General features: G+C 42.4%; 1 protein-coding gene and 1 non-coding gene across 2 annotated transcripts; one reads left to right on the plus strand and one right to left on the minus strand.

Annotated features, from left to right (window-relative positions):
* Positions 1 to 1104: 1104 nt before the first annotated feature.
* On the minus strand, positions 1105 to 25067 carry LAS1L (LAS1 like ribosome biogenesis factor). Its single transcript, XM_049767408.1, has 13 exons — positions 24813 to 25067; positions 23789 to 23914; positions 22456 to 22525; positions 21615 to 21696; positions 20616 to 20894; positions 20301 to 20347; positions 19421 to 19530; positions 10865 to 10950; positions 9975 to 10181; positions 9510 to 9657; positions 6235 to 6725; positions 2878 to 3028; positions 1105 to 1445 (listed from the first exon to the last, which is right to left on the minus strand). The coding sequence occupies exons 1-13, from the start codon at positions 25001 to 25003 to the stop codon at positions 1313 to 1315; spliced, it is 2121 nt and encodes a 706-aa protein (XP_049623365.1). The 5' UTR covers positions 25004 to 25067; the 3' UTR covers positions 1105 to 1312.
* Positions 15509 to 15611, plus strand: LOC126000216 (U6 spliceosomal RNA). The gene has a single exon (XR_007492574.1). It is a non-coding gene; the product is annotated as a U6 spliceosomal RNA (small nuclear RNA).
* Positions 25068 to 25975: the final 908 nt, after the last annotated feature.

Here is a 25975-nt window from a genome sequence, read left to right on the forward strand (position 1 = left end):
TAGGATTTCCCTAGAAATAAAAAATCGTTCTTCATTAGTCAGGGATCATTTCCTATCAAAGTAGTGACATTCAGTTGACATGACAGTACAGCTGGTAGGGCGTTGCCTTGCATGCGACTAATCTGGGTTTGATCGTTGGCACCCCAATTCGTCTCCTGAGCCTGCCATTAGTGATCCCTGAAAGTAGAGCTGGAGTAAGCCCTGGGCATGGACAGGTGTAGCCCTCTCTCCCCACAAAAAATATGAGCTGAAATAATACAGTGAGTAGGGTGCTTGTATGTAGTCAACCTGGGTTCAATTCCTGACATATATTACAGTCCCTAAGCCCACCAGAACTAAGCACATAGCCAAGAACAAGCCATAAACACCATCAGATGTGGTCCAAAACCCCAAAATTTTAAGTCCCATACTTTTATTTTTGTTTTTGGGCCACACCTGGAAGTGGCAAAGGGACCATTTGGCATGCCACCCTGAAAATATCACCCTGAAAAAAAAAGAACTCATGTCATACATGAAACTCCCTTAAAGCATATAGCAGAGATATCAGATGGTTACAACTGTCTTGCTGGGCAGACAGTTCTACTAAGAACTTGGTTTATTTACCTCGCCTGGCAGCTCAGAGCTGATACAGTGTAAGCACTCTGATCACCTAAGAGAAATGGTGGTGATAAAGAAGGTTGGTCCTAACACATTTCTGACTTCAGACACACAGGAATAGAAGTATATTCTACCTTTTTTAGGCCAAGTGCAAAGACTTCTTTTTGGGTTTTAGCTATTATCCAAGGATGGCAGATAGGGAAACAGGTAGCAGCAAAATGGTCTAGGTATTCCCACTACCAAGGAGGTTCTGAGCTGTCTGAGTACATTTCTCTGCAGCATGGCTTCAAGTTGATCTGATACAAAACAACAATGGAGGTAATGCAGATAGCTTGAGTTAGGCAGAGTATTGGTGAGAATAATTCAGGGCTATGGTCCAAAGGGCTCAGGAAGCACTAGTACTCAAACCTTTCTTATGATCTTACTTTCTCTGGAGCCTCCAAAATAAAGCATTCTATATTAGTATTTATATGCCCCAGCAGGCATCTCATCTGACAAGTACCAAAACAATATTTACCTTTTTATTGTTTTTCAAAATAAACATTTAAAAAGCCCCAAAATGATTCATAATTCCACTGTGGTAGAAAGCTGAGTTTAGGTGAGTGAATAGCCTGTCTCCCAGGTTGTTTCAAGGAGTCTTAGGAAAAATGAGGTTGGGAGAATTAGAGGCCGTTGGCCCAGTCGGGCTGGAAGAACACTTGCAACAGGGCTGGCATCAGAAGAGCTGTAGGCCCATTTTGAGCCCATGTAGCTGTTCCTGGCTCCAAAGAAGACCCTCCAATTTACTGCTGCTGTCACTGCCACTGCTGCTGTTGCCACTCCTAATGCCACAGCTCAGGCCCAAGGTACTGTGAAGAGAGGGTAAAATTCAATCAGGGAAGGAGGCAGCTTCAGTTCCTGGAAAACTTACTAGATTTTTATGGACAGGAGGCCCCCAACTACCTGACTTTACAGAGACTCAAACCAATCTGAGAGATTAAATGGGTCCCAGGGTGATTGTTTTCCTTAGCTAAGGAAATGAAACTTTCCAAATAGCATGTGATGTAGAGTGCCAGTACATAGGCTAGATTAAAGCAGTTATTTTGATTGAGAGAGGAGCCCAAATCACCTCATCTCAGGAATATACTGAAAATGGTTAAAAGATTTTCTTCCAAGACCCTAGAACTTGGGAAGCTCTAAACCCTGGGTTACATCCCTCTCACTTCCTTATTTCAGGAGTTGTAGGAAATGGGTCATATCAGTTCCCTTTTAGATTTATTATCTTCTGGTGCTCACTGGGCCAGTCTTACCCAAAGGGAAAAGAGATAACTCTCATGCATGTGGGCCCTCCAAATTACTCCAAATTACAGATGACCTAACTTTTCTAGCTGCCTTTTGTCACCTAACCTGACACCTGGTTAGTGCCAAACCCAAGATACAAGGCACTCATTACTATTGGGATTCCCTGGTTTCCATGGTTCTCTTCTCAAATGTCCAAAAACACATCTTCTAGTGAGTGATCAGGGAAAAAGACTGGGATGAATTAAGCTATATATGGTACTCACAGCTTTCTCCTGCTCACAATGTTTCCAGATCCTAGGATCTACAGGTCTTCTGTATGAGTTCCTTTATGCTACCAGTAGAATACCTTACAAGAGTTGTCTGAGTTCTGATTACTTAATGACCTAACACTTCCTACACCACTTATCAGGAGATACGTTTCAAGGGATAACAGAGTCCTATGAAGGTCTTGCTACCAAGATATCTGGACAGATCGGCCTCCAAGGAGATCTACATATTACTCTGAATTTTGAGACTAATTCCATTCCTTTTCTGGTTCTTAGTTTGTTTTCCTCAGAAACTTGAAGAGCGTCCATTTTTTGCCCTTTTTTTGTCAGGAGGGATGCTAGGGATACAATCCAGGTAAGTCATTTGCAAGGTAAATGTCCTACACACTATACTACAATTGCTGACCTTGTGGAGTAGTAGACTCTTTAAAGAATCTGTTGAAAGCTATGTATTTCTCATCTCCCAACACATGCACATAGGCATATATGAATATACATATACACACAAACTGAAAAGTGCACATACAACCTAAGAAGTGCAAAGTAAGTTCGGCATGTCTTTCTGACCAGGAGCAGGCACTGGGAGTCCATCCAAAGACCCAGTCAGGAATTAGACTTTACTCTTTTAGGCTAATTCCCATAGATATTTTCTATCCTATCTTCCTTCTCTTTATCACTTCATCCTTTCAGCAAGAGGTAGAAATTGAGAAATTGTACCGACATGGGTACTCACCCAGTTTTGTACTTTGGCGGTTCCAATCGCTGCTCTAGCACAGGCTGGTCCAAAAGATACATGGTATCATAATTCTCAAGCATCAGTTCCGCTGGGTCCTCAGTCTGACCAGGCATTCTGCCTAAGGGGAATGTGTCCCACCGCACATCTTCTGCAGAGCAAAAGGAAAGGCAAAAGTGAGTAAATTAGCTGGTTCTCAGATAAGGACAGAGATCAACCTCGGCTGTTCATCCATTTACCTCACTAATCCCACAGGGTATTCACCTATTTCATTTACTATTTATAACCTGTCTTCCCTTCTATCTATTCACATGTCACATTCTATACAGAAGAGTCAACTAACTATAGACCTTTTTATCTCTCTTCACTTTTTCCCCATTTTCCCAGACTGAACACTACAACACATTTTAGTAATCTAGACTTGAAAAATGTCTACATATTGTCTCAGGATATGGTCTATCTAAGCTATTACACCTCCTTTTAGATTTTGCTATCTCAATGTGCACATACAAAGAACATCCCTTCCCTACAGATGGGCTATCTTTTTGTATATCCTGTGCTCTACTAATAAGTACACACACTTAAGGTTGGTTTGCAATTACTGACTAACATTCATTCAATTAATGCTCTCAGTTTCACATAAACTAAAAAAAGAAAAACTTGGCTCCTCTACCAATCTCCGAAAGAAAATAATGGCCACCGATACTTCCCAGATAATCAGGTCCAGGATGATAACGAAGTGGTATTCTCAGAACTGTGTGTGGTAGGAGTGGGGGAACAGATTCCTCTTTCTGCATGAAGGACAGCAGTCCAGTGTCACACCCTATGTGGGCCAACAGAAACGGCTCAGCTGTTTCTTAACCTTATCAATTACCAAGTCACAAAATCTGTTTCAGATTTATAAATCCTGTGTACTGCATGGCCTCTTACAATGCCTCAAATTTTATAGTATTGTCAACCCAGTAGTATTACTAAAAATTTGAGGGGGAAGTTACACAGTAATCTGCCAAGATCATTGAGCCTAAACAGTAACAGAGAAGGATCTCAAATAGCACCAACCAAAGCCCAGTATATCCTTAGAAACCATCATTAGTAATATCAAGGAGAGATATAACGATTATTTCAAACTGACCCTTGTTGATCTAAGTTTGATAATTCCATTTGCCTGTGGTGTAACAAACAATATGTAAGTAAATTTTTTCTGCCTGTATGGAAACAGGCTATCAGAGGTCACACTGGTGGTGGGGCTGGTGTTTGAATATTTAATGCCTGAAACGACTTTTAAAAAATAACTTGGTAAGTCAGTGTAATAGTGAAAAGTTTATTTTAAAAACCTTAATATTTCTGTATCCTCATAGCACAAAATGCCTTTCCACATTATAGGTAACTTGTTTCCCGGACCCTCACCAAGATACTCCACAATCCAACTGAGGCTCCCTCAACCACATATCCTATCACATCCCTTGTCCTCTTCACAGTATATTAAATCTCCATCCCCTTCCTTATACCAGTGTATCCAGTATTTTCAAGGGAAGCTTTCATTTGTTTTTTAATTTTTTTTGAAACCTTCATTTGTGAAGTTCAGTTTGATTCAGTTGCTAACCTTCAACATCTCCCTGGTACTGAAAGAATCTTCTCTTATCATAATAGCCCAGCAGGTGTTAAGAATTGGCAAAGTGGGGCCGGAGAGATACCATGGAGGTAGGGCGTTTGCCTTTCATGCAGAAGGACGGTGGTTGGAATCCTAGCATCCCATATGGTCCCCCGAGCCTGCCAGGAGTGATTTCTGAGCCTAGAGCTAGGAGTAACCCCTGAGCACCACCGAGTGTGAACCAAAAACCAAAAACCAAAAAAAAAAAAAAAGAATTGGCAAAGTATCAACACCAGAAAACCTTTTTAAAACTGCTTCTGGGGCTGGAGAGATAGCACAGTGGTAGGGCATTTGCCTTGCACACGGCTGACCCAGGATGGACCTAGGTTCAAGCCTGCCAGGAGCAATTTCAGAGAGCAGAGCCAGGAGTAACCTCTAAGTGCTGCCTGGTATGGCCAAAACAAAACAAAACGAAACAAAAATGCTCCTTCTGCCTGCCTCTCCCTGGCTTTATTACAAGCAAAGAATTTCTCTTGATGGTTTATAATGCCCTATGCATATAAAGATATTGTCATCGTAAGGACCAGAACCTTTTCCATGTGTGTTATTGGCCTGGCCAAACCTCGTCCTCATTATTAATATAATTAACCTTGCCTATATTATTCTGTCCTTGCACCCCTACTTAAACACTTTCACATATGAACAGTCAGTGAAAGCAATGGCACAAATAGGTTATCTCTGAAAGGTCGATCTATTCCCATGTCTCTTCATATAACTACACCTGTAACTTCTGCCAATTTTCTCCCCTCTCGTCCCCATAGGTCTTAGCTAGCCTGTCTCCTCTCCCCAAAACATATACAACCAATTGTACACATATGCCTAGATGCATATACAAACCCACTTCACAATAACTTCTCCTTTTGGGAGGACAGGGGAAGAAATAATCAGTTGGTGATCAATAGTTACTCCTATATCCCAAGGGCTCCTGTATATAAAGCATTTTCTATTTTCTCATCTCCTTTTCTCTTTCACATACACACATACACACATTAGCACATTTCTACCTGTACCAATGTCCCTCCCTTTCAAAGAGACCCCAAACACAAATCTCCTTGATCTAAAAGATTTCTCTGTCAATGTCTTTGTAGAATACATGCAAGTACAAATCAATTCATACACACACACATAAAACAATACCCTAACTCCTGGCCTTTATCATATTTATGCCCAAACCCTTCTGTGCACATATACACAAAAGCAAAAAACCCTTCCCTTCTTTCTCCCTAAATTTCCTCCCATTCTCAATTCTCTTCTAATTTCATTTCTGACTTCTCTGACTTAATACTCTAGGTTACTTCTTTCTCATCTATATTGCAAAATCATCTCTCATTACCACACACCCACCATGTTGTGGTGGGAGGCTGTACATACTCAAATACATAGAGAACATTTTTATTTCCTTACTTCATATAGTGCATGCAAAAAAAAAGAAATATACATGTATCCAATCCATATCTCTCTGCCTCCATATTTTGTTGTCCCATGCCCATAGCATAACTTCTAAAGATGCTCCCTGCATGACAAAGCATGGAGTATATCTTACACAATCCATCCTAAGGAGGAAAGAAGCCAGGCTATCTCCCATGTCTGTTTCCATTTGTTACCTCCTGCTCCTTTACATTTCTTCTGCCGGGTTGAAGGAAACCTCAAGAGCCAGTCAAAAGGAAGATTAGTAAGGGGAGAAAGTGGATTATCAGGATGCTTACCCGAACTAACTTGCCATGCGGAATCCTGCAAAATTCCGCTTTTCTGGGCTAGGAGCCTGCCATTCTCAACAGTGAGGGATTCCTCCCCAATTGAAAAAGGCACCACCTCCATTCTGTCTTCATCTTCATCATCTTCATCATCTTCATCCTCCTCCTCTTCCTCCACCTCCCACTTTTCATGGGCATCATTTTCATCTTCCTCCTCAAATGGATCTTCTAAGATCTCTTTCTCCTTCTCGCCTTCCTTGATATCATTAAGGTAGCCTTGCTCCTTTTTCTGCTGTGCTTCTCCTGCAGGCCCAAAGTTGGAACCTGCTGGTTTAAGGTTCCAATACAAGCTATCCAGTGTGTAGGGAGAAGTCCCATAACGGGTCGTCTTTGAGCCTTCCTGTACCAGGCTGTTTTCTCCGCTCTGAGTATAAATGGAACAGACGCAGAGCAACTTCTCCTGTTCCTCATCAGGCAGTGCCTGTCCCATGGCTTTGAAGACACTGACCAAAGGGAGGGATATGATAGGAATCAAAAGTCACTTCAGGGGCAGAGCAATAGTACAGGGGATAAGCCACTTGCCTTCCATGCAGTCAACCCAGGTTCAGTCTCTGGCATCCCATAAGATTCCCTGAGCACAGCCAGAAGTGATCCCTCAGTACTGAGCCAAGAGTAAGCCCTGAGCACAGCTGGGCATAGCCAAAAACAAAACAAAAAGTCATTTCAAACACAACACTCTAGGAGTCAACTTTGGTTTCTGAATTTGCAGACCCATGGCGTGGAAAGAAATTCCAAATTCCTGCCTCACCATAATTAATTATGGTTTCATATTAAGTCACTTTCCTCCTCAAAGTCTCAATGTCTTTCTGTCAAATAAAGGTACATTTCCTCAGGGCTAGCGAGAATACAATGGAAAGGGCACTTGTCTTGCATGTGGCTGACCCAGATTCAATCCTTGGGCCCTGCCAAGAGTTATTCATGAGCACAAAGCTAGATGTAAGCTCTGAATACCACTGGACATGCCCCCCAAACAATAAAAATGTTAGATTTCCTCTACCTCCAAGAACTATAGTATCAAATAAAGTAGTTTTTACAGAAAAAAAAGAAACAAACAAAAACCCAGTTTAGTTGCCAGTGCTATAATTTTTCCACTGGGGAAAATAACAGCCAAGCCAAGGTTTATCTGTGCCGAATAACAAAAGCTTTTCTGCAACTGTACAATTTAATGAAACACTGCAGAAAATAAAAGATAGGGGAAAAAAGAAAAGAAAAGATAGCATTTTTAGTGTTTTAGGTTAAATCCTAGATTCTGGCCCCAGCTCTCACTTGTAGACTTAGTATTGATTTGCAGCATAATACTCTTTCCCAATCTGTAAACAGAATAGTCCGGACAAGATTCATTATCGGGAAAGGCTCGATTTATGCACAGTCATACCCAAATAAGCTGCTGATGCTGCTTGCTTATGTCACATTCTTCAATTATGCTTGGAGAGATCTCTGTGGTTGACTTTTCCAAGACCAGCAGCTTCCACTCTGTAGGCACTTAGAATCGGAAAGTACCTTGAAAGCCAGCTTTCCAAACCTCTCCAAGCTGTGTTTCACTCCTACCCCTAATTCAATACAAAAGCCATGTTCCTTTTGAACTTTGAAATGTTCTTTATTCTTTCTCCTGCTAGAATGTCTCCAGTAATCATTTTCTGATCCTTCTGGGATGTGTGGGTCTACTCCCTTTATCCCATCAATTTATATCAATCACTACATATCTGGATATTTGGCTCTTTTCTTCAGTTTTACCTATGTTTCTCAGTTTGCTCTTCAAGCCTGTGTTCTTTACTGAAGATATATCTCACTTGTTTATGCCTATGTTCCCTTGCTTGCTTATTCTCTAGGCAAGTTTCATTCAATATAAAGTACCCACTTTAGAGCTGGAGAAAGCACACTTGCAATCTCGGCATCCCATATGGTCCCATGTGCCTGCCAGGAGCAATTTCTGAGCGTGGAGCCAGGAGTAACCCCTGAGCACTGCCGGATACGACACAAACACAAAAGAAGAAGAAGAAACACACTTGCACTGCACACGGCTGACCTGGGTTTGATCTCCTGCTTCCCATACAGTCCCCTAAGCACCACCAGGAATAATTTTTGAGTACAGAGTGAAGAGCAACCCCTAAGCAGCACTGAATGTGGCCTCAAAACCCCCAAAAGCAATATACTTCTCTTCAAACTACTAATTTGAACAGAATGTGGGAGTCCTCAAATTACATCAGGCCGCAAGAAAGACACTGTGAGGAAATAAGGACAGTGGCTAGAATCCCGGCATCCCATATGGTCCCCCATGCCTGTTGGGGCGATTTCTGAGCGCAGAGCCAGGAGTAACCCCTGAGTGCTTCCAGGTGTGACCCAAAAAACAAAAACAAAAAAAGAAGGTTGTTAATGAGGCTGGAGCGATGGTGCAACAGTAGGGCCTTTGCCCTGGCATGTGGCTGACCCAGGACAGACCTCGATTCGATCCCCAGTATCCCATATGGTCCCCCAAGCCAGGAGAGATTTCTGAGTGCACAGCCAGGAGTAACCTCTGAGCGTCACCAGGTGTGGTCCAAAAATCCCAAAAAAAAAAAGGTTGTTAATGAAGCCTAGAGGTCATTATGTGGTTGCTGATGAGCCAAAGTGATAGCATATAAATGATAAAGGGTAGGGTGTTTGCCTTCCATGCAGTTGACCTGGGTTCGATTCTTGGCATTCCATATGGTCCTGAGCCTGCCAGGAGTAACCATTGAGAACAGAACAGGAGTAAACTCAGAGCACCATTGAGTGTGCCTCTTCCCCATCACCACCATCACCAAAGAAAATAAAACAACAAAAAGGAAGATTATTAAGCTCTTATAAGAAATAAACTTTGGGAAGGCAATGAGAAGATACCATTGGGTTTAAGAATATGAAGACTTGGGGGGAGGGCTAGGGAGACAGTACAGTAGGTAGGGCACTTGTCTTACATGTGCTCGATCTGGGTTCAATCCCCAGGATCCCATATGGTCCCACATGTATCACCAGGAACAATTTTTGAATGCAAAGCCAGGATTAACTCCTGAGCATTGTCTGGTGTGGCCCTCAATCAGAGCATAACAAAATAAGAATATTTTACCCCTACCTTCTATAGTTATCCCATCAGTTAGTCAAAAGGGAACTAGATATCCTTGGCAATGCTCTTCCAACTCTAATCTAGACTTCTGGAGCCCTGAAGAATGCAGGTTCTCACCCTTTTACTAGATAACATTCAAGAAACTTACAGCTGAAGGAGTTGGGGACTGGCCCAGCAAGGTGAGCCTAAGCAGGATTCAATCACCCGGGGCCAATCAAGGGAGGCAGAAGAGTTGAATAGCCTCCAGCTCCTTCTCACTTCCCACTGGTTTGCAGAAAATCTTCGGGCATTTCGTCCTGAGAGAGGAGAAAGGACCTGAGGAGAAGGAAATGGTAAGCCCCCCCCCAGTCGTATATCTTGAAAAACTTGTCTTTTTTCTCCCCATTACCTGAGACTCCCCACTCTGTACCTCCCAAATGCTCAAAGCATACCGGGCTTTTTTACCCTGCTCAGTTTAGTTGACTCTAAGTCAAATTTATCCTCTGCTGACACAGGGCTTTTTTAGGCAAAGGCCTTTAATGAAGATGTATCTGCTGATGAGCTGAAAACTATGTATAGTGGCATATGGTCCTGCCTAGACTGCAAAAGGGATGGTAGGGTTAGTCTCCCTCACCAGTCTTGGTGTTAGCTACGATCAGTTCGATTGTCCATCTGAGGATGTAGGTAGGCCGGATTCCACTGTCCCCCGAGGTTGGCAGCTCAGAAAGCATCCTATCCAGAAGGGCCTGTGTGAAGGTCTGGGAGTGTAGGCCCCTAAGTAGGGGCTGCCAGAATTGAGAGAATGGCTTTGGCACCAGAACATCATTCAAATCCATGTTTTCTGGTTTGTGAGGGATACCCATTGACAGGAAAACGGAAAATTGGGAGTCAATGGACAAGAGAGACAGGAGGTAGAAGGAAAGTTGGAAGAGAATAGGAAAAGATGGGGAGAGTGGAAAAGGAGAGAAAGGATAAAGGGAAAGAGAAAGAGGGATCCCCACCAACACCAACAACAGAGTTGCCACCCCAGAGCAGGAGAAAAGAGGAAAGCAAAACATCAGGGAGAGAAAAAATTAGTAATCTGACAACAAATAACTGACCCAACATAGTACAAAAGAAAAAGAAATTTGATTCTAGCTTCAACTATGTCAATATCTCACTGTGTGACTTTGGATCAATATAATCCCTTCTCTGTACCTCAGTCCATCCATCTATAACTTGATATAAGATTAGATGACCTCAAATTGCTTTCACTTTTGCCGTTCTAGCTCTCTAGCAAGTGACTAAATAACAATAATGTTATTGATTCCCTATTTTTCTTTGCCCTGTCTCAATTCCCCATCAGCTACAAATAGCCAAGCCATGCATGGAGCTACATGTTGTGCTCAGCGGAGAAGGGCCTTTGGAGGCTACAGAACAGCAAGTAACAGCCTTTTCCAACATCCCAGGGCAATCCAGCCCACCCTCGGTGTTCTTATCCAGAAACACAATGTGCTAAAACTGCAATGAATTCCCAAAACCTACCTTCATAGTCTATCTGCAAAGCTGCCAACTGCTCAAATGTGGGGATGAGAAAGCCATCATCCAGGAATGCATCCAGCACAGCTTCCCTGGAGCAAGAGACTTTAATTAAACAAACTAGCAAGCATAAAATCGCCTGCTCCTCTACCCACTCCTGAGTAGCTAACATCTCTGTTCCAAGTGGCCAAGGTAGCAAGGGATTAGAAGTATGAGGGAAGCAACAGACATTTGAATCTCAATCCTCAGCCTCTGAGGAGGCTAGATATGAGCAGAGAATGATCAATAGGAAATTAAAGAATTTAAAAAAGCATACAATGATCTAAAGCTCAAAATGAAAAGTGGTTAAACAAGCCTGAACACACAGAGATAGGTCCCAAACCTACAGAGAAATTAAATCTCTATAATGATAGGGTTAGGAGTTTTAGATTTTAGTTTCTGCCCAGCCTATTTTAATATTGACCATTCTATGATTATCTAATTCTACCCTTCTTACTGGCTGCTCTTTCAGATTCTAGAAATAGAAACTTAATATACTCAATTTTTAAACTGTGATCCTTTTTTTTGTCATTTCTACCAATGACAAAAATGGAGAAAAAAATGGACAATAGTTAAAGAGACTGAAATCATAGTCTACAGAAATATTTCCTTATATTTTCTTATAATATTTCCTTATAAATATAGAGCAAACCAAACTATATCCAGTTATCGCTTCCAGAGCAGGTAGTATGCTAGGTAACCAGTGCTAGAACAGGGAACAAGAGCTCCCATGATGTTTCAATGACAGGACTGTCATACTCATTTCCTACTCTGCAAAGGGTTTAAGAAGGAAAGCTATGTTTCTCTGTCCATCTCTAATCTTCTCAGTTCAGTATCTAAAAAGAGCACATAAGAAGCAAGCCAACTACTGACTCAGAACACACAGGTCAATGCCATCCTCTGAAAAGTGTGCCCAAGTGTGCCTAGAGGGCACACTCCTTCCTGACATCCAAGAGAGAAATAGAGAGGCCCACCAAAATTTCCTCAGTTCAGTATCTAAAAAGAGCACATAAAGAAGCAAGCTAACTACTGGCTCAGAACACACATGTCAATGCCATCTTCAGAAAAGGGTGCCTGACCAGGGTGAGTGCAGGCACCCACTGTGGTCACCATTGAGGGGTATAGGCGTGCCTGCCTGGAGAATGCCTTCCAGAAAAGCTCAGGGACTGTGGTGTCTTGAACCCCCAGACCAGGGCGAGTGTAGGCCTCCACTGAGGTCGCCATTGAGGGGTATCTAAGCATTCCCACCTGGAGAGTGCCCCACCATGGGAATCTCAGAGACTGAGGTTTCTTGGAACCATCTGAACAGGGCTTTGTTGCTGTAAACTCTTTCTAACTAATAAACCCCACCATAACACGTAGAAAAAAATCAAACTACAAGCATGACAATGGGGAAACCTCGTAGGCAAACACCATGCACAGAGAATGAAGATGACAGCTCTGATGACCCAAAAAATACCAACCATCTGATTAATCTCTCAGATAAGGAGTTAAGAATAGAAATATGGGGGGCCGGGCGGTGGCGCTAAAGGTAAGGTGCCTGCCTTGCCTGCGCTAGCCTTGGACGGACCGCGGTTCGATCCCCCGGTGTCCCATATGGTCCCCCAAGCCAGGAGCAACTTCTGAGCACATAGCCAGGAGTAACCCCTGAGCATTACCGGGTGTGGCCCAAAAATTTAAAAAAAAAAAAAAAAAAAAAGAATAGAAATATGGAGGATCCTCATGGAAATAAAAAAAAAAAAACATAGTTCTAGCTGAACAGAACAAAAAGATAGAAATCAGAAAACTCCAAACTGAAATAACACATCTAAAAAACAAAGTAGCAGAACTGAAAACCTCAATGGAAAGCCTCTCCAACAGGGTAACAGCAGCCGAGGACAGAATCAGTAAACTGGAAGATGAAGTGAAGACAACTCCATACAGCAGAAGAGATTGGAGAAGAACCTTAAGACAAATGCTCAGGGGCCCGGAGAGACAGCATAGCTGTGTTTGCCTTGCAAGCAGCCGATCCAGGACCAAAGGTGATTGGTTCGAATCCCGGTGTCCCATATGGTCCCCCGTGCCTGCCAGGAGCTATTTCTGAGCAGACAGCCAGAAGTAACCCCTGAGCACCGTCGGGTGTGACCCCAAAACCAAAAACAAAACAAAACAAAAAAGACAAATGCTCAGGCAATGGAAAAAGTACTCAAAAATTGTGAACAAATGAAAATAGAAGTCTTTGATAAATTCAACAGAAACAACATAAGATCACTGGAGTCCCAGAGGCCCAGGAAAGAGATCCCCAGAAAGAATCAACAGTCAAAGACATCATCACAGAGTAACTCCCAGAGCTAAAGACTGCAATCAAATCCTCCATGCCCAAAGAGTACCAGCCAAGAGACCCAAAGAAAAACACCCCAAGACACATCGTAGTCACAATGACAAATCCCACAGATAAAGATAGAATACTAAAAGCAGACAGATCAAAAAGGGAAATCACATTCAAAAAAGCATCCTTAATTTTTTTTTTTTTGGTTTTTGGGCCACACTCGGCGGTGTGTGGATTACTCCTGGCTGTCTGCTCAGAAATAGCTGCTGGCAGGCACAGGGGACAATATGGGACACCTGGATTCGAACCAACCACCTTTGATCCTGGATCGGCAGCTTGCAAGGCAAACGCCACTGTGCTATCTCTCCGGGCCCGCATCCTTAATATTTAAAGCAGACATATCACAAGAAACTCTCAAGGCCAGAAGACAGTGGTGGGACAGTGGTGGGATATTGTGACAAGACTGAATGAAATAGATGCTTCACCTAAAATACTGCAACCAGCCCGTCTCATGTTAAGTTCTAAAGGAAGGATAAATAGCTTCACAGACAAGCAACAGCTCAGAAACTTTACAGATGCAAAACCAGCCTTAAAAAGAAAAGCTGACGGGGCCGGGAAGGTGGTGCTAGAGGTAAGGTGTCTGTCTTGCAAGTGCTAGCTATGGACGGACCGCGGTTCGATCCCCCCGCGTCCCATATGGTCCCCCCAAGCCAGGAGCGATTTCTGAGTGCATAGCCAGGAGTAACCCCTGAGCGTCAAATGGGTGTGGCCCAAAAACCAAAACAAAAAACAAAAACAAAAAAAAAGCTGAAAGGTCTACTTAAAGACAAGACAGACTAACAGATACACCAAACTTATACACAAAGATGACATTAAATCCCATGGCAATCATCTCCCTCAATGTCAATGGACTAAATGCACCAATTAAGAGACACAGAGTGGCTTAATGGATCAAAAAACTCAATCCAACCTTCTGCTGCCTACAAGAAACACACCTGAATAGTCAGAACAAACAGAGACTCAAAATCAAAGGCTGGAGGAAAATCATCCAAACAAACAACACCCTTAAAAATGCTGGGATGGCCATATTAGTATCAGACAACACAAACTTTAGACTCAGAAAAGTTGTAAGGGACAAAGATGGACAGAGATGTACTAATCAAGGGATATGTGCAACAGGAAGAAATCACACTACTAAACATATACGCACCCAATGAGAGACCAGCAAATTATCTAAATTAAGTATTGACAAATTTGAAAGAGGTTATCAAGAAAAACACAATAGTGCCGGAGAGATAGCATAGAGGTAAAACGTTTGCCTTGTGTGCAGAAGGTCGGTGGTTTGAATCCTGGCATCCTATATGGTCCCCCGAGCCTGCCAGGAGCAATTTCTGAGCATGGAGCTAGGAGTGACCCCTGAGTGCAGCTGGGTGTGACCCAAAAACCAAAAAAAGAATGACTGCCCAGGCCCAGATGGATTCGCCAATGAATTCTTTCAAACCTTTCAAGGGGAACTAATATCAATCCTGGCCAGGCTCTTTCATGAAATTGAAAAAACAGGAACACTCCCAAACAGCTTTTATGAAGCCAACATCACCTTAATACCAAAACCAGACAGAGATGCTGCCAACAAAGAAAACTACAGTCCAATATCCCTGATGAACATATATGCAAAGATCCTCAGCAAAATCCTGAAAAATAGGATCCAATGCCTCATCAGGAAGATCATTCACTATAATCAAGTAAATTTCATCCCAGGAATGCAAGGATGGTTTATCATCTGTAAATCTATCAACATAATACACAACATCAAGAAAAACAAAAATCACATGAGCATATCAAAAGACGCAGAGAAAGCATTTGATAAGGTCCAATACCCATTCTTGATAAAAACTCAGCAAGATGGGAATGAAAGGAACCATTTTCAATATACTTAAGGCCATCTGCCACAAGCCAATGGCAAATATTATCCTCAATGGATAAAAACTTAAAGACTTTCCTCTAAATTCTGGTACTAGACAAGGCTGTCCTCTCTCACCACTCCCATTCAACATAGTACTGAAAGTACTAGATATAGCGATTATGCAAGAAAAATATATCAAGGAAATCCAGATAGAAATGGAAGAAGTAAAGCTCTCACTGTTTGTAGATGGCATGATACTATACTTAAAAAACCCTAAAGACTCCAAAGACTCCAATACAGCAATGTGACAGGCTACAAAATTAACACAGAAAAATCAATGGCCTTTTTATACACCAATAATGATAGGGAAGAAATGGACATGAAGAAACCAACCCCATGCTTGCTTCAGGAGCACATATACTAAAATTGGACCGATACAGAGAAGATTAGCATGGCCCTTGTGCAAGGATGACACGTAAATTCGTGAAGCGTTCCATATTTTTAAAAGGAAAAGAAAAAAAAGAAAGAAAACAACCCCTTTCACATTAGTGCCACAAACTCAAACCTTGGAATCAACTTGACCAAAGACGTGAAGGATCTATACAAAGAAAACTATAAAACCCTGTTTTAAGAAATAAGAGAGGACATGTGGAAATGAAAACACATATTCAGGTCATGGATTGGCAGGATTAACATCATTAAAATGGCAATACTCCCCAAAGCATTATACAGATTTAATGCAAACCCTCTAAAGATACCCATGACATTCTTCAATTAAGTGGAACACTTCTGAAATTCATTTGGGACAATAAACACCCTGGAACAGCTAAAGCAATACGTGGGAAAATGAATATGGGAGGAATTTCCCCAATTTTAAACAGTATTACAAAGCAACAGTTATCAAAACAACACGGTATTGTTGATCAGTGGAATAGGTTTGAGTGCTCAGAGAATGTTTCCCAGACATACAGTCACCTAATTTTGGATAAAAGAGCAAGAAATTCTAAATGGAGCAAGGAAAGCCTCTTCAACAAATGGTGTTGGAACAACTGGTTAACCACTTGCAAAAGCAAACTCAGACCTCAATCTAACACCATGTACAAAGGTAAAATCCAAATGGATTAAAGATCTTGATATCAGACCTGAAACATAAGATATATAGAACAACACGTAGGTAAAACACTCCATGACATTGTGACTAAAGGCATCATTAAGGAAGAAACAGCACTCTCCAAACAAGTGGAAGCACAGATATACAGATGGGAATATATTAAGCTGAAAAGCTTCTGCACCTCAAAGGAAATAGTGCCCAGAATACAAGAGCCACCCACTGAGTGGGAAAAACTATTCACTCAATACCCATCAGATAAGGGGCTAATATCCAAAATATACAAGGCACTGACAGAATTTTACAAGGAAAAAAAAACATCTAATCCCATCAGAAAATGGGGAGAAGAAATGAACAGACACTTTGTCAAAGAAGAAATACAAATGAAAAAAAATTAAAAAAAATACAAATGGTCAAAAGGCACATGAAAAAATGCTCCACATAACTAATCATCAGGGAGATGCAAATCAAAACAATTCTGAGGTACCATCACCATCACATGCCACAGAGATTGGTGCACATCACAAAGAATGAGAACAAGCAGTGCTGGCGGGGATGTGGAGAGAAAGGAACTCTTATTCACTGCTGGTGGGAAAGGTCTAGTCCAACCTTTATGGAAAGCGATATGGAGATTCCTCCAAAAACTAGAAATTGAGTGGCTGGAGTGGTGGTGCTAGAAGTAAGGCATCTGCCTTGCAAGCACTAGCCTAGGATGGACCGCGATTCGTTCGCTGGCATCCCATGTGGTCACCCAAGCCAAGAGCGATTTCTGAGCCCATAGCCAGCAGTAACCCTGACCATCAACGGGTGTGGCCCAAAAGCCAAAAATAAAAAATAAACTGGATTGAGCTCCCATACAATCCAGCTATACCACTCCTACGAATATAACCTAGGAACACAAAAATACAATGCAAAAATCCCTTCCTCACACTTATATTCATTGCAGCTCTATTTACAATAGCCAGACTCTGGAAATAACCAAGATGCCCTTCAATAGATGAATGGCTAAAGAAACTATGGTACATATACACAATGGAATATTATGCAGTTGTCAAGGTAGATGAAGTCATGAAATTCTCCTATACATGGATGTACATGGAATCTATTATGCTGAGTGAAATAAGTCAGAGGGAGAGAGATAGACACAGAATAGTCTCAGTCATCTATGGATTGTAAGAAAAATAAAAGACATTTTTTCAATAATTCTCAGAGACAAAAGAGAGGAGGGCAGGCAAGTCCAGCTCATGACATGAAGCTCACCACAAAGAGTGATGAGTGTAGTTAGAGAAATAACTACATTGAGAACTATAACAATGTAAATGAATGAGGGAAGTAGAAAGCCTGTCTTGAATACAGGCAGGGGTGGGGTAGGGAAGAAGATTTGGGACATTGGTGATGGGAATGTTGCACTGGTGAAGGGGGATGTTCTTTACATGACTGAAATCCAACTACAATCATGTTTGTAATCAAGGTGTTTAAATAAAGATATTAATAAAAAAAGAATAAAGAAAAAATGTTTTACATTACTAATCAAATTGTAGATGCAAATAAAAGTCAGCTACTCACATAACAGAGACTATATACCTCAAATAGAAAAAGAACAACCAGTGGTGATGTGAATAGAAGAAGAAAAGTTCTCTCCTTTACTCCTGTTGGGAACATCAATTGGTCCAACCTTTCGGGAGAACAACATGGTCCTTCCTAAAAACATCTAAAATTTTACCTTCTATTTGACCTAACAACTGTACTTCTTGGAACATTCCTCAAAAAACCCAAAAGGAAATTTGTACTCTTATGTTTCTTGTAGCACTATCCACAACAGCCAAAAACTGTAAACAAGCCAAGTGTACAAGAACAGATGAGTGGATAAAGTAACTATAGTACATATATCAAAGGATTAGGCCATATAAAATATAGTCATGCTATTTGCAGCATATGTAGTGGCCTGGAGAGTATCATTAAGAGTGAAGTTAGTCAGAGGCAGTGAGACTAACTCAGAATGATCATTCTCACATGCGGGATATAAAAAAACATAATGGTGGAATAACGAGTACCCAAAGGCCAAGGAAACAGAAATGGTAGGATACATGGCACTTGAGGGGGTAGGGGGATAGAATAGGGAGAGGGACACAGCTATGATGAAGGGAAGTGTTCATTGGGAGGAGGAGACGGTGTTGACAGGGGCTAAGATATTATGTATGAAACCCTATCAGCAGCAGTACTGAAAACTACAGTGCAAAAACTTACAAAATAATAAAGCACCTCCCTTAGAAGTAGACTGCTGGGAAAATAAGTAGGGTTGGGGGACATTGGTGCGGGGAAGTGGACTCTGGTGAAGTGATTGTTGTTGAAACACTGTATGCCTGAAACACAATTATGAATAACTTTGTAATTTCATGGTGACATAAAATACTATATATACACCACACTGAAATATAAATACAGTATGCCCTGCTTGGGAGTTCAGCAACCTGCCCTTGCTGAAAAGTACAATACAATGTGTAGTCTGGGGAGGTTTCCTTATTCCCAGAATACTTTGGATCTTTAGTATCCTGAGAATAAGTAAGACTCAGGGGAAATTCCAATTTGCAGTTACAGGTTTTCTTCCACAGATATTACACTCTGCTCCATCCCAGACTCTTTCCAACCTCTCCATAGCTGTTAGTGTCTAAGCAGTAACCCCAAAGTTCTAGTGGAAAATTACCCAAATAGTATGCTCCCAAGAGCTAAGAAAGAAAGGATCATACAAATGCTGCTTTTCAGGTATAAACTGAACTTAGCACTACTTTCTTCTTTGGAGAGAGATGGAAGCTACACCAAGGGAGGAGGGATTTAAGTATTTCAAGGAGCCAAGTCCTTGAAAGGGGCCCTCATTGAAGAGAAATGGAAGCTACACCAAGGGAGGAGATATTTAAGTATTTCAAGGAGCCAAGTCCTTGAAAGGGGCCCTCAAAGCTGGCCTGGCACTGATGAATATTCCTGCCTATGAACACCTGGCAACTCAAGAGTAGGCAAGCCCAGCCTGGTAGTTGCAGGGCTAAGGAAAAAGTATAATGTAGAATGTAGGGTCACTCACTGGAGAATCAAGACTATCTGCAGGGTTTCCTACTATAAAGGGTTGACAAACTGGAATACAGAAAATTTACAGTGAGGTTTCTGCACTCTATTACAGAAAAAATAAGACCTGATTACTGAGCTACGTACCTGTTCTCCCATGTAATGCCCTTGAGCTCTGCCAGGATACATTCTACAGATGGGGAGAGGCTATTCCATGCCTTAATGGCCTGAGGTAAATGCCTAAGTTTCTCCAGCACCTGCCAATGAAGGTTTCATCAGAAAGATATTCAGTCAGGCTACCCTTTCCCATCCCAACACCTCCCTTCAGGAAATAAAAGAGGACATTCATGTAGGACCCATAGCTCCCCTACTGGCCTGTAATCCTAACTCTCAAATGCCACACTTTGTCCTATTCTTTACCCACCCCTTGAGTTCCCCATGGTTCCCAATCATTAGATACCCCAATATGAAAATATTCAGTGGGGTATTTTGTTGGAGTTGGGCAGAGATCCTTAGCCAAAGGAATGAGGGAAAGCAATGGATTATGAAAGAAAGAATCAAAAGACCCAAGTTTTAAAAAGTAAGCCTATCAGTAACTGTATTTGTGACCTGGGTCAGTTCTTTCACTCACCCATGGCTTCAGTTTTCTTCCTGTGAAAGGAAGGGTTCAGCTGAGTGATGTCTGTTACCACTTTTCTTACTAAAATAAAATCACCTCACAGCTCAGATGATCTAGGAAAGTTCTTTAATGCCTCCTTTTGGCCATCTGCACAATATTGCAGGGCCCAGTTGCTCCCCACCACCCAGTGGTAGTATTATTCACAAAATTATCTGCTCCCCTCCATTAATATTATCAGCCAACTCAACTCTAATTCCTCTTGTCACTTTCCTAGATCCCACCCCTCCTCCTCTTTTCAAGTAGCTCTCTCAAGCTTTACCATTTTTCTAATTCCTTTGCAGGTCCTCTCTCAGTTATATGGCAAGATGCCTAGAATTTAAAACACTCAAGTCAAGGTTCACTTCTTACCTTAAATTGCTCCTCTTCATAAGATACCAAGAGTTCTCGGGCCCTCTCTGCAAATAGAACAGGGAAACAGGGCATTCAGTATAGTTCCCTGATGGGATTTTGAACCACTCTCCCTTCATGTCTTGATCCGTAAACTGGAAATCTTTCTTCTCTTACTTCCCAGGGCTCAAGGAAGAGTTTGACAGTAATTTTCTCCATCTAAAACTCACCACAACCCCAAAGGAAATGCCGAGCCAAGAAAATAATCAGTGTAGAACATTAATTCTGAGTCTTCTAGGCTCATGGGCTCCTCTGCAATCCACCAAGGACACCTACCATATAGCTCTTTATGTCTCAGAGCCTTTTCCCAATGTGAATCAAACTCTTTGTTGCTTTCACTGCTTTCATCAGTTTTGTCATCTAGTTGTGCTCCTTTCCCTTCATCCTTAGATTTTGATTTGTGTTCTGTGACATTATCAACACTATTCTTATTCTCCTCATGATCCTCTTCATCTGTTTCTTCCCTGTTCTCCAACTCCCAGGTATCTCTCAAGCTGTTTTCCAGTTGGCGATACCAATAGGTCTTCTGGAGCCAATCCAAAACAAAGTAACAACCTAAAGAAGCAAAGACAACAGAGAAGGGGTCATAAAAGCTTTTAAAAAGGCTTCTAAGAAAAAGGCTTGGTTCCAAAAAAGCACAAATGTCAACTATCCAAAGGGAGACCCATTTATGCTCTAGTTTATAAAAAAGAAAAAACTAATAGTATATACAGAAATGGTATAAGTTGCCAAATATGCACAGGGATAGCAAGTGAGAACAAGAACTCCACTTAGCTAGTTACAAGCCTTAGCAAAGTCTCTTCCCATTCTAGTTCTTAGTTTCTTCAACAGGATAGGGCAAGGTTGAATCAGGGATTCTTAAGTGGGATAGGGTATTCAAAGAACTCTTAGGTTCATGGTTCATGACACTTGGCAAATAATACCTCATACCATCCCCTACTTCCCTCTTCAGACATAAAATTTAATATAAAAAACTAGGTAATCAAGATATGATAGGACAGTAATACCCTACCAAGACATATAAAATCTGAAGCAAAGAAAAATTAGTAATATTAATGAATATTAAAGTTTTGATATTTTGTTCATTGTGAGGTTCGCTGTATTAAAATGCCATATATCTTGATGACTAATATTTGAATGCACTTTATGACCAAGACAAGTTGCCTCATACTATTTCAGACCCCAATCATAGAGGAAGAATCTCCACTTTCCTCTATACAGAGTGCCATTCAATCCAGGCCACAGCTCTAATAGTTATATTCCTTGGGAACTCACCTCTACGACAGTCATTTATATGGGGCATTTTCTTATGGGTCAATTCATGGCGAAGTTGAACAATCCAGTCTGGAATATTCACCTGATTACAGAGGAAAATGTGAATGAAGAAATGGAAAAAATATTAAAGATGAAAGGAACCAGGATGACTCCTGAATTCTTAACGCCCCACACAAACCATTTCATAAAAAAGGAGGTCCTAGGAGAAGGTTTTGTGGCAGAGACAAAATTAGAAACAAATCTCATAAAATTATTGCACTATGGACATGGTTTTAAAAACCAGTAAAGACACTACATTAAAACAGCCACTTGCATCCAATTGAGATGCCGATAAATAAGCATTAACAATCACCTTCTCCAAGCTCTCACTGCTCAGTCTGTACCAATCCCTTTTCCTGGATATACATTACCCCTCTTCTCTCCTTCCTACCATCTCTCCTACATCTTCTCCTGGTAGCTTCTTTTGATGGTTGAGAATCTGCCTGCCCTCTGATCCTCTCTATACATCTCACTTACTCATGGTAGGACTCTTTGGCATTTTCATGCTGCTTAGTTAAGGCCAATCGGCTCCCTCAGACTGTCAGCTCCCTGATAGCAGGTGCTGTGACTACCACCTCTTTTCTGTCCCTACCCAAGAACAACATTCAGGTGCACAAACTTCATTGGGCAGGACAAGGCCACTGACACAACAATCATAGCAAGAGAGACCGAGATTTTGGGATTCTTGCTAGATCCAGCAGTGATGAGATAATCAAGACTATGTCCTCCACATCAACCCATATTCTATTTATTAAACCATTCTGAGGAAATACAATTAAGCAAGACTACTTTATATATGTACCTCTTGAGCCAGGAACCTCAGGGGGAGCTTGGCAAACTTTGTCTTCCTCTCTGAGATAAGATTCACAAACCTGGGGTTGGGAGAGAAATAGTGGGACAACCCAAGTAATCATCTTACTGAAACTAGTAGGGCTCCATAACACACTGAGTTACTGACATCTTTTATTTTCACGACTGTTCTATCCTACTCTGTGCCTGGTATTGGCCAGAATAGGGATGACTTCATCCAGTCTGCCCTAAACTAAAGCTATGCTGATGACTAAGACATCATACTGGCCCTTTAGAGTTCAGTCTAGAATAAACCATCATGACATAATATAAAATATTATACTAGGGCATAATATGCTACAAATGCTAGAACAAAGGACTGCAAGTAATATGAAGAGTATAGCTAAATGATGGAGAATGTAAGAAAAACTAGGAAAGACCTCCCAAAGCAAGAAGGTAACAGTTTAAGATAACCAAAGACTCCCGGAGAGATAGCATGGAGGTTAGTTGTATTTGCCTTTCATGCAGAAGGACGGTGGTTCGAATCCTGGCATCCCATATGGTCCCCTGTGCCTGCCAGGGGTGATTTCTGAGCATAGAGCCAGGAGTAACCCCTGAGTGCTGTCGGGTGTGACCCAAAAACCAAAAAAAAAAAAAAAACCCAAAAAACAGATAAGCAAAGACTTTGACAGAGGAGTAAGGTTAATGACAATCTCTTTCCCAATTTGCAAGAAACAATTTAAAATCATTCTGAGTGACTTTGTAGGTCAGGAACTTCTAAATCGATGTCTCCACTTCCACAAAACAGCACTTTCAGAGTTCACAAAGGGCAACAGGGTATTACAGACTAGCAGGGGTGGAAAATTCATGTTATATCATTATTAGACATCAAGCCATTCAGAAAAATTCCTTGGTGAAAGAGTTAAATGGGAAAATAAAGTGTCAAAGCTAGAAGAAACCCAGAGATTACTTAGTTTTAACCACTAGCACCAAATTTCCCAAGAAAGAATCTGTTTAAAAGGAGGGTCTTGGGGGCCAGAGCGATAGCGCAGCAGTAGGGTGTTTGCTTTGCATGCAGCCCATCTAGGACAGACCTTGGTTCACTTCCCTGGCATCCCGTATGCCCCCCCAGCCGGGAGATATTTCTGAGCGCATAGACATTTAACCCCTGAGCATCACAGGGTGTGGCCTCCCTAAAAAGGAGGGTCTTGGAATGAAACAAAGGAAGATGTGTTGACCAACAGACTTCCACAGAGATACACAGAATATTTGTGAAACCAAACTTTGCTTATTATGTGCTACCGCCATTTCCACCCCAATATTTCCATTCCCCATGTGAGTCTTACCTGACCAACGCCATGCCATAAAGTAGTCTAAGTTCATCAGTGCCCAAGCCACCAGTTACATCCATGAGCTTACAGCGTACCAGGTCAGCAGTAGAAGCCACTGCCAGGGGAAGTTCGTTTCCTAACCTAAAGGATAGTAGTCCAGCACCATCATAAAGGCCCCTTTCACTGTTCCACCCTCCACCTCAGAACTTAGTTTTCTGTACATTAATTCCCATTATGAACTGGCTCAAGAGTGCATGAATATAGTCAAATCAAGAAGGTGGGGAGGGGGCAGAGCGGTAGGGTGTTTGCCTTGCACGCAGCTGACCAAGGCAAGACCTAGGTTCCATGCAGCGACCCAAAGTCCCCAGAGCCAGAAGGGATTTCTGAGTGCATAGCTAGGAGTAACCCCTGAGGGTCACCGGGTGTGGCCCAAGAACAAAAAAAAGAAGGTGGGGGAAGGAAAATGTCCAGGAATTGGACAAATACAGTACTTGAAAGGCTGGCTAGGTAGGGTATATGCAGTAATGAACTCCTGCACAACTACCAAGTATGGACACACCCTTTGTTTTATCTTGAAACCATCAAATCATTCATCTAAAAGACAACCTTCTCCTCTAGTGTGACTGTGCCCAGTCAATCTCATCAAGTGGGCACCGGCATCTCGTTTTGGAATTAAGTACCCCCTCAACGCACACCTTAAGTCAGAAATCCATCAAAGAAACCTAACATCTTCCTACAGGCCTGGCTCAATGACAGTGGTCCCTTTGGGACCCTCTCCAAGCAGAATGAAGCCACGGGTTCGAGCTCCCTGACCCCCTCCCCGCCAAATACTACGGAGCAAATCGCCGCGCAAATGGAAAAGATTCCAAGAGCTTGGCTCCGATTTCCCCTCCAGGCACTGGGGAGGGGGCAACTGCCAAACGCTAGCCGAGCGATCATTCGCCCAGGTAAGTGGCTTGTGGAGAACAGGACCTCACGGGACTTCCAAGAAGGAAAAGAGGCGGTGCCACCGGCACCCGCGCGGAATGGCCGAGCTTACCTGCTCCTCCACACTGTGATGCGGTTGAGCGCGTAGCGCTGCAATTTATGGTCGTCGCAAAACAGATAAACGGTCACCTGATCCCACTCTGCCCTATTGAGCCAGGCCACCACGAGGTGCTGGGTCCACAGTTGCATCCGCCCGTTCTCATTGACGCACTTTCCGCACCACGCGGCCCAAATCCGATCCATTTTTCCCAGGGAACCAGACCTGGGCACTGAACTCTCCCGCCGGGCTTGGTAATGTGACACTCGGACCAGTCTCCTGGTTAGCGTGCTACTAGCGACAAAACGGCTTCGGCGGCATCAGCCAATAGGAGAGCGCAGCCAAAGCAAGCCCACCTCCCAGTGTTAAAGTGACAAATAGGAACTTGAGAAGCGGGGCCGACAACTCCCATCAGCCTGGCAGTCTCGTCGCCCGGAAGTGTTCTTCAGTTAAGAAACCGTACTAGGTACCAACATTCAGCACCAAGGTTCCGCTTTTCTGGGCTGCGGAACATTACCCTTCCCCCGTACGCTGCGGTTCGCCCCTTGTCGGACCCTGTGATCGCCTCCTATACTAAGGAGCTTGTAGTGTTCTGAGCGCAGAAAAACGCTGTCGATTTGTCGAGGTTGAAATGAATACCCAGGGCCCGGAGAAATAGCACAGCGGCGTTTGCCTTGCAAGCAGCCGATCCAGGACCAAAGGTGGTTGGTTCGAATCCCGGTGTCCCATATGGTCCCCCGTGCCTGCCAGGAGCTATTTCTGAGCAGACAGCCAGGAGTAACCCCTGAGCAACGCCAGGTGTGGCCCAGAAACCAAAAAAAAAAAAGAAAGAAAGAAAAAAAAAAGAAATGAATACCTAAATAATCTTCAGTTGGGTTGAAAATGTTGCTCGATGTTTCTTTCTTTATCGCGTAGCTTTACACTAGGAATTGAAGCCAGATGATCTTCAGTTTCCCTCTCATCCGGAGCTGAAAATTCTAACATTTTACCAACATTCCATTACCAAGTTGGTATCAACATCCACGAAAGTATATTAATTTTTTTTAGATTCCTTGGGATTCCGGAACTCTGGGAATAAAGACATATTATGGGTACCTGAGCAATAACTGAGCGGGAAGGGTTTTTGTCTTGCATGCGGCTGATTTGGGTTCAATCCCTGTCACCCCATATGGTAACCC

This window comes from Suncus etruscus, chromosome X, assembly GCF_024139225.1.
Source record: "Suncus etruscus isolate mSunEtr1 chromosome X, mSunEtr1.pri.cur, whole genome shotgun sequence".
Lineage (NCBI taxonomy): Eukaryota > Metazoa > Chordata > Mammalia > Eulipotyphla > Soricidae > Suncus > Suncus etruscus.

Coding starts and splice junctions, on each gene's coding strand:
- LAS1L (XM_049767408.1), bottom strand. CDS start 25,003: ATGGATCGGATTTGGGCCGCGTGGTGCGGAAAGTGCGTCAATGAGAAC. Junction 10,182..10,864: donor TTTGCAGATAGACTATGAAG/GTAGGTTTTGGG, acceptor CTCACAAACCAG/AAAACATGGATTTGAATGAT. Junction 1,446..2,877: donor CCGCCAAAGTACAAAACTGG/GTGAGTACCCAT, acceptor CTCTCTTCACAG/TACCTTGGGCCTGAGCTGTG.